This window comes from Corapipo altera, unplaced genomic scaffold, assembly GCF_003945725.1.
Source record: "Corapipo altera isolate COAL_440 unplaced genomic scaffold, ASM394572v1 24b, whole genome shotgun sequence".
Lineage (NCBI taxonomy): Eukaryota > Metazoa > Chordata > Aves > Passeriformes > Pipridae > Corapipo > Corapipo altera.
Genome location: NW_020884888.1, coordinates 6930768 through 6944080, shown reverse-complemented (window position 1 = coordinate 6944080; position 13313 = coordinate 6930768). Strand labels below are relative to the sequence as shown.

The following is a 13313-nucleotide window of genomic DNA, read 5'->3' as shown; positions in this document are numbered from 1 at the left end:
TATAACATAAAAAAGCCCTGTGAAAACTTGGTAATATATATAACTGAACAGCTTCTATCAGTTATAACTCAAATTCCACTTTACTTTACTAGAGCCAAGTTGTGATTGCTACTTTTTTTTGGAAAACATGGAAGAATAATTTAAAGTCAAGTAATCATTCTCCAGCTTCATTACTGTTGCCTGGCAAATAGTCATTTGTTATTGACAGACTTGTTAAATTCTGATTAAATGGAGGAAGATATTCTGGCAAAACTTTATTATTCATAGTCTACTGGCTAATTTACTGTTTTACTGAGGTGAATGGAGAGTTTGAGAGTCACCAAGACTGATGAGATGCCACTGCAATTGTCTCTGACCATGAAACAATGAACTCAAAGAAACAAGGCCACTAAGCTGTACCCTAGATTTATTATATTTCAAAAACGTTTTGAACTTCTTCTGTAATATCCTTTTATAAATGCTGACAGCAAAAAAAGTCATAAAGGAGAAAATATCCTATGAAGATTATTACAGGAAATTGTGCATAAATTTAGTCAACAAATTTGACAATTAAGAAAGTACTGAAAGGCCAGTTCACATATTTTGAGCTACTGTTTCAATAGTCAGCACTCATTGCAATTGATGGATTGTATCCAGTGTTGTGGATTTTGGAAAGCAGCTATGAACTATAGTCTACAATTTCTTAAGAAAAGAGGAAATTTAGTTCTCAGAAATCTCAGAAACAAAGCAAATTTCATTAAAAAAAGTGGTTATAAAATTACCAATATCAGAACTCTTCAGCCATTAAATTTGACAGCATTTGAAAAAGAGTGAAGGAAAAAATATCAAAATGGGGAAAAATTTTTTTGCTGTTCTATGAATTTTCAGTGACAGAAATGGTTACTCCTGAACTCAATGTCAATTTTATAAATCATAATAACTAGGATTTCTCCAGAGTTACTATAAATGTTTGGATCCACTACAGCAAAACAAGCACAAACATACATACACTGTACTCCCTTGCCATTAGAGAAGCAGATGAATTATCTTTTGTAATTTCTTACACTAACAATTAAGGAATTAATATAATAAATTATAAAAACATGTTATTAGTCAGTTTTCTATGACATTCTTTGCTAACACATTGAAGAACATAGAAAAAGAAACAAAGTATAAGACTGACCTCTGTGAAAACCCCACTACTCTACTGAATAAAATAACTAAGGAAAAATATTAATTTAGTGAGCTTTAGGTACTTGAGCTAGAAACATGTTAATTCAAATACATTTTCTCAGCACATGATATTTTGTGTACAACTGATAATTCATTCTTCCTTGTTGTAAGTAATGAAGGGTGAAACTGATGGGCAAGTAAAAATGTTGCTCCCTTGAGACAGGACTGAAGAGGAACAATGAAATTTGCAATTAATTAAACCCCTACATTACTTGCTGATTACAGCTATTGGTCTATATTAATGACATTCGAGAATTGAGTATTACCTACCTCAAACTGAATAAGGACAGTCCCACTTTCCAGCCCTCTTCTTAGCTGTTCCATAGACTCCTCCAGTGTATCACCACCATATTCAGAACAGACAGGAAGAATAGATTCCGGAAGAGTGTGGGAATCAGCTTCATCCTCTGATTTGGATTCCACAAACTGTTTAACTACTGAAAGGTGTGTAGAGACAATTAAAATCCATTGCATGCAGCATTAATGTGTTTGTAACAGATAGAAGAATTTACAAGCTTGAAAAAACAACAAAGTTTCCAAAGCCTCAGGAAAGTAAATAGTAACACATTTAATTGCATTTCTTTTTGCACTACATTACTATAGAAATTGCTAGAAGTAAAATGTCCTTATGACCTTTCAGAAAGAGAAACTCAAAATGCCTATCTATGAAGACAAAGAAATTGAATTCCAAGCACAAAGAGCTTTTGCCATCTGGTCTTACAGAATGAACTGCTAAATAGACTAATGAATCACAGCATCCACCATGGTAAAAAAACAATGGAGTTTTCCCTAAAAGAGTTTAGAGTATAATTAATGGAATATCTCTACAAGAAACTTGTATACGTTTGGACCTCCAACAGCAAAACGAATGCAAAAATTCTTGTATAGTACTCTCTTGCCATTAGAGAAGCAACTGAATTATCTTTTGCAATTTTTTATGTTAACATTGAAGAAACTAACTAAATAAACTTTAAAAAATAATAGTCTGTTTTCTATGACATTCCTTGATAAGATATTGAAGAACATGACAAACATTAATGAAGTAATCTGCATAGCAGTTCTGTCTCTGTGAAATGTATTGTACCACCAAACATGCTCAGTTGTGGTTATTCTCTGCAATATCAGAACACTTCATCCCTGCCAAACTTAAGAAAATGAGAAGCTGTTCATACACATGCCTATAGAAATGACTGGCGTGGGGCCACAGGTTATCTTTAGATAAAAGGAGACTTCTCTTATCTGCAAGTAGGAAGGGGACTAGAAGAGTTAAGGGAAGATTAAATGCTGCATAAAGCCAGTGAAAAGGCCTACAACAGGGAAAACAAGATCAAGAGCCCATCTATCTTCCTAGAAACACAAGAAGCTTTAAATAAAGTCAGTGTTATGGAAGTACATATCATTTAGGTAGTTTCATTCCCTCTTGTTTCCAAGTGATGTATAATCCCTTCAGATTTTTAACTCTTAATGTAATCAGAAACTCCGTGCAAAGCCCTTCCATAATAGTGTATTTAAGGTCTTACCATAGGTCTTAAGGAAAGAAAATAATAAACTAGGAGTTTCACAGTATCTGAAAGCTCTTGGTATCTACATGTGTTTAAATACAGAAAACAAAGCCAAGGTGGAGGAGTTACCCATATTTTAAATATACAGGTTTAAGGCTGCATATTTCAAAGAATGTCTCCTCTTTGCTAGCAGCAGTTTAGCAAGCAGGCAGCACAGCCTCTTCTCAGTATTGTCATAAAATGTCTGTTGTAAGACTGAGGTGGGGAACAGCTTATTCTACTTGTTTCATCATACAATTGTGCTGGGGAACAGCCCATGAGATTTGTAAACCTGCAACTGGGGATTTGGGAAATTACGCCTTATTTACAAAAAAAACCCAGCACCCCAAACCACCAAAAAAACTTTTTCAAGGACTATTTGTTCTCATAAATGTTTAGACTTAAAAAATAAGAAAAAATTCTAACTTGATAGATTCTTTATTGCAGTGGTAAAAACCTACATAGTTTAAAGTATTTGTACTACTAATTCGAATGTGGTCAGACATCTTTTTAGCACAGACCTACTTCAAGTGCACTGAGAACACATTTACGTAAACGGAAGAGGGTATAATGTCAAGCATAAGAGCAACAGTCTCAAAAACATTAGAAGTGAATAAAATTAGCCCAGTTACCTTTCCGCCTGACCAAAAGTGCAAGCTCTCTTGTGTGAGATTCTCTGCTGGCTTTTATGAACATGACCACCTGGTCATGCGTGTGCTCCGAGATATCTCGGCCATTAATTAATACTATCTGATCACCTTCATTCAGCTTTGGAATGCATTTATCAGCCTGTTTCAAGACCAAAGAAACACATTAATGTCATTGCATTCAGTTGTGTAAGTAGGAACACGTCAGGATATTAAGTTCATCATGTAAGCAAAGTCTTCACAGTTCTCCTGACAAGATTTCATCTTTTGTATCAGAAATTCTATCAAAGGATTCAGATCTAAAGGTGTCTTTCACACTTCAAAGCCTCTCAATGAAGATAAGAAACAGTTCAAACAGCATATCAACAGCTATAAAAGGAATTCATGTTAATCAAACAGCCACCATCAGATTGCTCTCGAAGATCAGGCTCCAAGCCTCAACAGCCACTGAATTTCTGGAAAAAGTGTTTTGGGCACATAAGATAACAATTTCAGTTTTGATGCAGTAAATACTGAGAAGTTCAAATATGATTTTCATGAACATAATTTAAATAACATGACATTGCCTAGGCACGTACTTTTTAAAATTCAAAGAAATCCATACACATTTCATATTTCTGTTATTTAGCAGATTCTTGTTTGGTGAATATTAAAGGATATCTACAAATAGAGAACATTCTTCCTCTCCTTATTTACTGAAAGCTTTAACAGGAAGATGCAGGCAAGTACTCAAACTACGATGCTCAAATCTCCTGCATTTGTGAAAAATTCTTTTGCTACCTGTGCTGCAGGGAACACTAAAATAAGGTTTTCCCCATCTCAGATGAAAACTTACATTATGTATGGTCTTGGATACCACAATTTAGATTAACTGCTGAGCTCCAGGGCTTGTTCGGCTTTTTTTCTGCCACATTTCTTAGTATGTTTAGTTCTAAGTTCAGCAAAAAGCCATACAAGCTATGATGATGACGGTACTAATACTAGAGCATCATTAGCATGAGGGAAGACTAGAGAGCTGAGAGTGTTTAGCCTAGAGGAGAAAAGCCTCAGAGGGATCTTGTCAATATACTTAAATACTTGAAGAGAAATTGAAGTCAGGCTCTCAGTGGTGCCCAGTGACAAGATCAGAGGCAACGGGCTCGAAATGAAACACAGGAGGCTACATCTGAACGTCAGAAAACACTTTTTTACTCTGAGGGTGACTGAGCACTGGAGCAGGTTGCCCAGAGACACTGTGGAGTCTGTCACCTTGGAGTATTCAAAAGCCATCTGGGATACAGTCCTGGGCAACTGACTCTAGATGACCCTCAAGCAGAGGGGGTGGGACAAGATGACCTCCAGGTCCCTTCCAATCTTCTGTGATTCTCTAATATGAATGTGCAGGATTCTATAATCTTTGAGTGTTAAGTATTGTAACAACTTTTTTTCATTGCTATCCAAATTTTTATTTTGTCTAGGAAGTGCTGAGCAACACAAGAGTGATATATAAACACTCATTCATACAACAAATGAAATGAAGACATAGACCTTTACTGCTATTCTCTATTCGTAGTTCTTCCTTCTTTTTCCTTACTGCCAGCACAGGTTCCCTGAATTTTATTCATCCAAACAACCTGCCAAACAACCATCACCAACCCCCTGAGTGGGAAGAAGACATTCAAATTAGATTACATCTGAATTATGCCTTGCACTGATGGCTCCTAACATAAGTTTGTCAGTGATGTACTATATTACCAATCAAAATTGGGAAGAAGTGGAAAAGAGAAGTGATAATGAAAAAAAAACCAACAAGAAAAATGCAGAATAAAAAAAAAATAGAGGCAAGGATGTGAAGAAGAAAATAAATTGGGAGCCACTTGTGCCAGAGTATAAAGTAAAAGGAAAGAAAACTTAAGACCTGTCTTAGTGCCACAAAACAGACAAAGAAGAAGAGAAAGAAGCAAGAGAAAAGAAAGATGTATGCAAGAGGAAAAAATCCCAAGCATAAAAGTTGCTTAAAAATTTAAAGAAGGAATAGTTTCCCCCAACTTTTTCCATAGAAGTAAGGAAAGAAAATTATGAAGGTTAGGGAAAACTGACAATGATTCATAACAAACAAACAGAAAAAGTATGGGAATTAAGAACAGCCATGGTGTTCTTCAACACTGATTTAACGAGGTATTCATAGCTCCCCAAGAACATCCTTGCCATGTGTAAAATTTACAAAAGGTAAGACTGAAGAATGTAACTATGAATGACTGGATAATTTAATAACTCTCAAATATTAGTTATTCTCTCTGAAATATAAATATTTGAAAAGACAGTAAATATAAAGGCTGCATCCAGTCAGTCTAGTAGAGTCAAGAAGTCAACAAGAACATGGAGAAAATGGTTTCTAGTCTCCTATATTTGTCTATAATTAAGATTTCTTGGCTGACTGGTGACTATTACTCTTTATTAGAGATAGAGATTAATATCTTTGCTGAAACAAACTTTGTTAATCATGCGATATCTTAATGGCTCAGCTCTTTTATGTGAATCATCTGACTATATAAAATACATCTTGAACGAGAATTAATTCCTTCTACACAAGCATAATTTGTAGATTTTTCAGATACTAAGCTTTTCCACACAATTAATTATGTCAAAGGCTTCCTGTCCTATTGACACATCCAATGCTTCATTTTATGCTAATCACCTTGTTATTGCTTAAAGAAGCATGAAATCTTTTTCAATTGAAGGCTTTATTAAATAAAACCATAATGATGTCTTTAGCACCTTAGGACATAAATACCATTTGTGAAAAAAACCCACAAAACAGTGTAAGGCTTTAATTACAACAAACAAACAAACAAAAACTCAACAGTTGCAATAAGTGGTTGTTCCTTAGCTATAATGTGCTCTCACAACAATTTTGACTGCTCTGTCCTACAATTTTCCCAGCATACTAGAATGCTGCTTTATTAGAGGGGAATTTTTAGAAGAATTTTAGGATGCGTAAAGAAAAATATCGTCTTATTTTTGGTGAGTAGATTCGTTTCCTCTCCTCTACAAAAAATACACATATTTTGGTAGAAAAATGGAAAAAAATTATCTAAAAGCCTGAGAAACAATCTTAGCAAATAATACTATTAAACAGCATCTGTGAGGGCAATTTTCAGGGTAATGAGTGAATCTAGATCAAGTTAAAATAGCAGCAATGAAGGAAAGACATCACTGAGCTAAAATAATGTAAAAATGCATACAATAGACTGTTTAATTTGAACTTTCAAATATCAGCTACATTTCTTTAAACAATACAGAGCAGGTGAAATTTCATTTATGGTAAACAATATAATGAATGTTAATACTGCTTTGTTCTGAAAATAAGTATATTTTTTTCCTCTGTGATAATGACATGATTTCTATAAGCACTGTTCTTGAGTATATTACATTGGGTAACCGATTCCAATTTTTTCTGTGATCCTGACAATTTACTCACTTAGTTGTTTACTAGGCTAGAGGTCTAATTAGTCACTTGCCACCAGTGGTAGACACTTAAATGAAGTATGCAAGTTAGAAGCCTGTTCCTTTTCCAATCCAAGAGAGAAAAAAAAAAGATCAATACTATCCAGAAGACAATCTGAATCTGCCAAAGGCAATGACTGCCTCTGGAGAAACATCTTTCATTCTCTGACTGTGGAATGAGTCTGCTTGCCTTATTTAATTTCAGTATCTCAAATCACCCTTAAAAAGTTTGCTAGGTTGACCATGAAATGTTTTAAGGAGTGTTTTATTTTCACTTTGTAGATTTAAGTTATAATTATAATTTCCTACTAATCTTTTATTCAAATAATTACTATAGTTTATAAATGACTGCATAAGTCAAGTCACAAATCATAAATGTGACAAAAACAACCTCTCAAGCAATCTGTTTTAGCTTGATTTGCATCGTGACATTTATATATCAGTCCTGTGACTCCTTATTAAATTTCAAAAAGAGTCTACAAGAGTATATCATATTTTTAGGATTAAGTCAGCAATATCAAGTCTGCACTAAAAATATTTTATGAGAGTTGGAAATACAGTTTGGAAAAAGGGGAGCGGAAAATTTTGAGATAACAAATGTCCCTACAAAATTATGTACTAATTATTAAGAAAAAAAGTTAAAAAGATGATATGTTACTACTATTATTTCACAATTCAACAGAAGAATCCAATGACTATATTGATTCTCATAAACATTTCACTTAGTCCATAAACATTTCCATGAGCAAAAATCTATGGCAAAATAGAAACAGAGCAAACATACTCTGTTCCCTCTCCCCTGCCAGATATCCTTCCAGCCTATAAATATTTTTAGCACTGAGGATATCCTCAGCCTATTGTGGTTTGCCTAGTAAATAACAGCAGTTTTTCCCCCCAAGTACTTGTCCTCTCCTGACCACCCACAAAATCATTTTAACCACAGCATCCTTTGTCAAGGAGTTTCACTAGTCTACAATCTTATGCATCAAGAACTGCTTCACTAAACATGAATAACATGACTTTTGCAAACTTAATTTGATAGCCCACAGTTCTGCTGGAATTCCCTGTTCTCAGTGCTCCCAATCTAACAGATCTCTACTACATCTCTCTCAAACTAGCTTTTTTTTTCTAGGCTGCAGGGGTCCAAATTATTTATTTCTTCAGTGAATGCTGTTCCCTATCTCAAGTCCTTGCCCCTCATCAAGCATTTTCCAGTTCCAGATGCACTTTTTGAGATGACAAGAAGACACAAATATGCTTTCTACTTGTATCTTGTTTGGGTAACACTTCTAGATCCTTTAATCTGTGGTTTAAGAAACCGCTGGTCAAACCAACTCCTAAAGAGAACAGCTCAGCTGCTATCTCACACTAGTTATGGGCGTCCAAATTACTATTTGTATAGACCTCTGAGAGGGGAGGGAGTAATAAAGGTAGGAGTAAAAGCCTTACAAATTTACTTACAGGTGATCCCGGAGTTATTCTTGATACTACCAGTGGCATTTTTTGATCTACTCCACCCTAAGGGAATGTGAAGTAAATAACAACCATAAATATATCATTAAGCAGAAGAAACGTTTAAAACAAGTAATCACTTATTTTTGTTTCTATATACATTTTATACCCCATATAGTATAGGCAGGGTTAGTAGGACTGAATTTTCATCACTAAATGGGGGATTAAGGAGTGGGTTGTAGTGTCTTTATATTTACCAATTTCCAGTACACTAGATCCAGCGTCTTTGGCCATATATTTTAGTAAGCAATAAACAGATAAAAAGCAACATTTATTGTAACCCTGTCCATCAAACAAGCCTAATACAACACTTGAACTGGCAAGGTGGACAGTCATCTTAGATGTTGTGATGAACGTGCAAGGAACATGGTAGGATCAAAGTGCCAGACAACTGTACTCCCTTATTCTCTTCACGTGACATTTGATCACTGCTGCACCAATAAATGCCCGAGATAAAAAGATCAAACTCTGTCCTGCTAATTTACACTACTCTGCTTAAATGGAATTTCAGTGAGGGAATGTAAAACATTTACAATAGTCAGTTATTAATAGTAATTTCCATTTTCTTCAGAAATTAATTTTTAACTTTCCTATAGGATTTACAGTGGATATATTAAATTGCATAGCACAAACTATTTAAATTGTTTTATAATACAGAGGTCCAATTTTTCAAATGTTCATGCCTCAAATAAGGCTTTCAAGTTCATATTTAAGCAGCCAAATAGGCAGTCTGCTTTGGAAATGTGCCGTGCCCATAGCATATGCAACTGAAAACCAGAGAACTAGTAGTGGCTTATTTTTGTAAGAGTTGTTTTAGCATTTAAGTATTAGGCTGTCACTTCTAAAGACATGAGAAATTCCTGCAGAATATACTGTTTTCTCCAAATCATTACATTAAAAAATAAAAAAGTAAACTCAAACCTTTATATTTAAAAAGTATTTAAAAATATCTAAAAGACTGCGTGTTTACCTTTAGATTAAATCCAAACTTCCCATCTTCATCTGGTATGATACGCACCAAAAGTAAATCTCCTTCAGTTAGGTCATTCTGTAATACATAGAAAAAACACAGAGATTTTCTAATTTTTAAAAGAAAATAGCACCAAAATAGGGAATAGTGCATCCAAATTTAGATGTAAAAATAGCAACATACCTCACAGCAAACATTCTCTGGTTGCTCTGTACTAACACCGCTACTCTCACCTTAGCTTTCTCGATTGATAACTCCTATTACATTTTCAATCTGTTGTCATCAAAATGTTAAGTGCAACCCATGAGTAGAATTGATTCTACTCTAAGAACTATGAAGCAACTACTTTCCCCCTGATTTTTCTCCTGTAAATGGGTGCATTTTTATTTTCTGCAACAGAACCACAAAGTAGATGGATTAAAAGGTGTCAGCAGCTAACGGACAGGTAGGTTAGGAAGTTCTTCAGAACGCCTCTGGAACAGGCTGGAGACAGGAGAAAAGTGATCCACTACCATAACATTAGTGGGGAGCAGCTGCTTTCCAGTCAGTTCAGAATTCAAATGATCTTTAGCCATCCTTAACACATGCCTGGGATAAAGCAGAGATGTTCCTGCTATTCAGACATATAGCAACTTGAGTTATCTGATCTTTCTCCTTAGAGGAAATAAGATTTAATCACATGAGTATTCCTATTCCACTAGGAACTTCCCCTGCAGATGCTTCTACTTTGGAAATTAATGAAGTTGGCAAGCTTGTCTATCATACTGTATACACAACCTTGGATAAATTTGAGTAGTAAGATAAGATTTATTCTTAATAGTGCACAAAATATGCTGTCATGGTTTGAAATTGCCCCCCCCGGGAGCTGGGGGGCCCAGAGGTCACTCGATGCCAGGGCAGTTTTCCCTGGAGGGCCAATCACTGTTTGTCTTGTTCGCTCCTGCTGAAAAATCATATATACACAACCAGCCAAAGTTGTTGGCAATCAGTCTGTGTCTGCTACTGTGTGTGAGTGTAGAAGGCCAGGGGTGGCAGGGCCTCCTTCTTCCCCCTCCAGGGGGGAAGGGGAGCCCTGCAGCCCCACAACTCTGCCTAAGCCAGGGTTGGAGGCAGCATTGGAGTGAGTGTGTGCTGTGAAGGAAGGGATTCACAACACCTAAAGTTAAGAGGAAGAGAGAGAGGCAAGCTCACTGTGAGGAGGCCAGGCCCTCTTTTCCCCCATCCTTCTAGCCAGACTGCAGAGCTCGGGACAGCTGGTAACTGGACCGAACACCTGTAGCAAAAGCTGAGTGGGGACTTTTTCCCCCTCTCACTGTTAAGCAGGAGTGGATGCGAGGCTTAGTATTTTGAAGCTGAGCCAAAAGAGACGGGCTGATAACAAAAGCAGCTCGGTGCCAGGGAAAGGAAAAAAAACCCAGGCAAAATTGGAGACGGGCCAGAGAGAGGCTCAGCGTGTGCCCTACAGAGGTTTGACCGGGGGCAGCTGAAAACTGACTTGGAGGATGTTTGATAAGCTGACTATACTACAGCAGCACCAAACCGAGGTATGAGAGTGAGAGAGAGAATGACACAGCAGAGACTGACACAGAACCAAGGAGGACAGACTCAGAGCTATCTTCTTGGACTTCGTGAGGAAGAAAGGACTTCAGCAAACAGCTGGAGGTTCAGGTTCCCCGAACGCTCCCAAGAGAGAGACTGGTTACCTATCAGCCCTGAAGGGTTTTTCCTGGACTGATAGAAGTATGTAATATTATATATATAGCTGCTTTTAGTTTGTATAGTATTTATTTGTATAGTAATAAAATGTATATACTTCCCCTTTCCCCTATAGAAGCCTCTTGCCTGAAAGTTTCTCTTCGGTGTTGAGATAAAATATTGGGAAGGGGTGGGGGAAGCCTGGAAAGTGGATTTTGGATTTTTGTGGTGGCTCAAACTACCGCATATGCTCATCCTGATATATAAACCACAACTTTTGTTCATTCTTAAACTACAATTCAAAGTTACATTCACTACCAGTTTTAACTTTAAAAGCACACAATTGAACATACCTTATCGCAGTAGTACTGACTGGAATCTTCTGTTGAGCTACTTTTTGTAACATTGTCATATGTTTCTAAGAACTGTTTATCCACCCCTTCCAAAGGGTAAGAGCCAGAAATGTTGCCAACTCCATTGGGAGACTGAGCCAAGGCTTTAGGTGAGATATGGGTTAGAGAACTCCGCACTGGACTGTTATCCAACACATTCCTTTATTTAAAAAGCATAAATATTACAAAAGATATTGTTATTCAGATTTTTAAATTAAACAGTAAAACATACAAATGTTAAAAAAGCAAGACAACTTTATACTTAGATTTAACACCACTTCTTGAGGTTCAGGGAAACAGGATTGAAGAGTGATTTAAGCCTATCATTTGATCAGTGGAGATCCAGAAGAACGGATAAAGCAAAACTAGAGTAGCAAAACCACTTTTAGCAAAATATTTTGATGTTAGCAGTGAAAGGCACTGTTGCAGTGGCATAGTAAATCATGGTAAAACATAAAGAGAGCTGAATCCCAAGTGAAAGGCATCACAGTTGCCAACTCTACCCGTGAAAAATCTTTTGCTGTGATTCTACTCTCATTCCTGAAAAGCAACTTTTTTTTTTGTTTGTTTTTGCAATTCCTCCTTCTTATAAGTGCCATCTCAAACTTATCCCCTGTGGGAGAAGGCAATTTGCAGAAAAGCTGTGGTAAATTGTCAGAGAAATAGGAAGTGAAGTGACAATGAAAGATTTAATTACAGTTAATATATTGTGTTACTGAGTAGTTACAACCATGTAGAACAAACCAGAATTAAATTAGGGTGCAGACCTGGCATTCAAGAACCTTAACATTCAAGGATAACTAAAGTCACTAATTAAAATGCTCAAATCTGAGAATTGGCCAAGTTGCCTGATGGTGTTCCAGGAGCTTTCAAATATTCATTCAGTTACATTCTCTCTTATGAAAAGGATGAAATGTAGACCATTAATAAAACCAAACCCCTCCTTTAATTGGATCAAACTCATACAGAATAACTGCTCCTTCTTGATAAATACTATCTAATGTGAAAATATCTGTCCTGGGGAAAGCTTAGGTATAGCACCATCAAATTCTGACAGTGTTAAAGTAGTAGAACTATATACTGGTAAATCCTGGCATTAAAATTTGTAAATTCAAACATTTACTTTAGCTTTGGTACTAGAGCTTTTTTTGGTACATGAGCTTTGAACCATTTCCAGCAGCCATTGCTAGCTGTCAATAAAGAAGTAATACTACACTAGAGAAGAATGTAGTTTAGGTTTTTAACATACAGGACTTGCATTACAGTGAACTTTGATAACGCAAACACTTATTTTCCAGCTTATGAAAATCTGATTGCAACAAATGTAAACATTCTGAAAGATGCCATCAAGCAAACATATTCTTGCCACAGTACTTCTGATTATGTGTACTTGGCAATGGGAATGAGGTGCTTTGTGCAACATTTGCAGATTTTTCAGTTATTACAGAAAATATGTTTTCAATGTTTGGGAAATCCTATTTATTTGGTGCTGTCCATAATTTCAGAATACTTTGAAATAGTGAACTATAATGACACGTAAAGGAATCATACTGTCAAAATGATGTTTTTATCTGATAGCTCCCAGGACATTTCACGATTCCTTCGAGGTCTGCATTAAGCAGAGGAACATTATATATGTAAATATGATCTAATAGGTTTTCCAGAACATAGTAATTGTTAAAAAACCATTTCACTTAGAAGTTGAAATTACAGATCATAACAATTTTTCAGTGTAGAAAAAAAACCACAACAACATCAGGAAAATATTACAATATATTTCAGTTAATGTCATCTGGCACTATATAAAGAGTCACTAGATAAAATTACCAGTGAATTTTTGCATCATTTAAGTTTTGCA

General features: G+C 35.9%; 1 protein-coding gene across 4 annotated transcripts in view; it reads right to left on the bottom strand.

Annotated features, from left to right (window-relative positions):
* Positions 1-13313, bottom strand: part of PTPN3 (protein tyrosine phosphatase, non-receptor type 3) — a 91006-nt gene that overhangs the window by 18629 nt on the left and 59064 nt on the right. For 3 of the 4 annotated variants that reach the window (XM_027643973.1, XM_027643975.1, XM_027643976.1), the window contains 5 exons: positions 11417-11615; positions 9369-9446; positions 8348-8404; positions 3386-3542; positions 1483-1649 (listed from right to left, as the gene is read on the bottom strand). In XM_027643973.1, the coding sequence (XP_027499774.1) occupies positions 1483-1649; positions 3386-3542; positions 8348-8404; positions 9369-9446; positions 11417-11615 (658 nt within the window). The remainder of the gene's footprint in view (positions 1-1482; positions 1650-3385; positions 3543-8347; positions 8405-9368; positions 9447-11416; positions 11616-13313) is intronic. The other variant, XM_027643974.1, reaches the window with a different exon arrangement.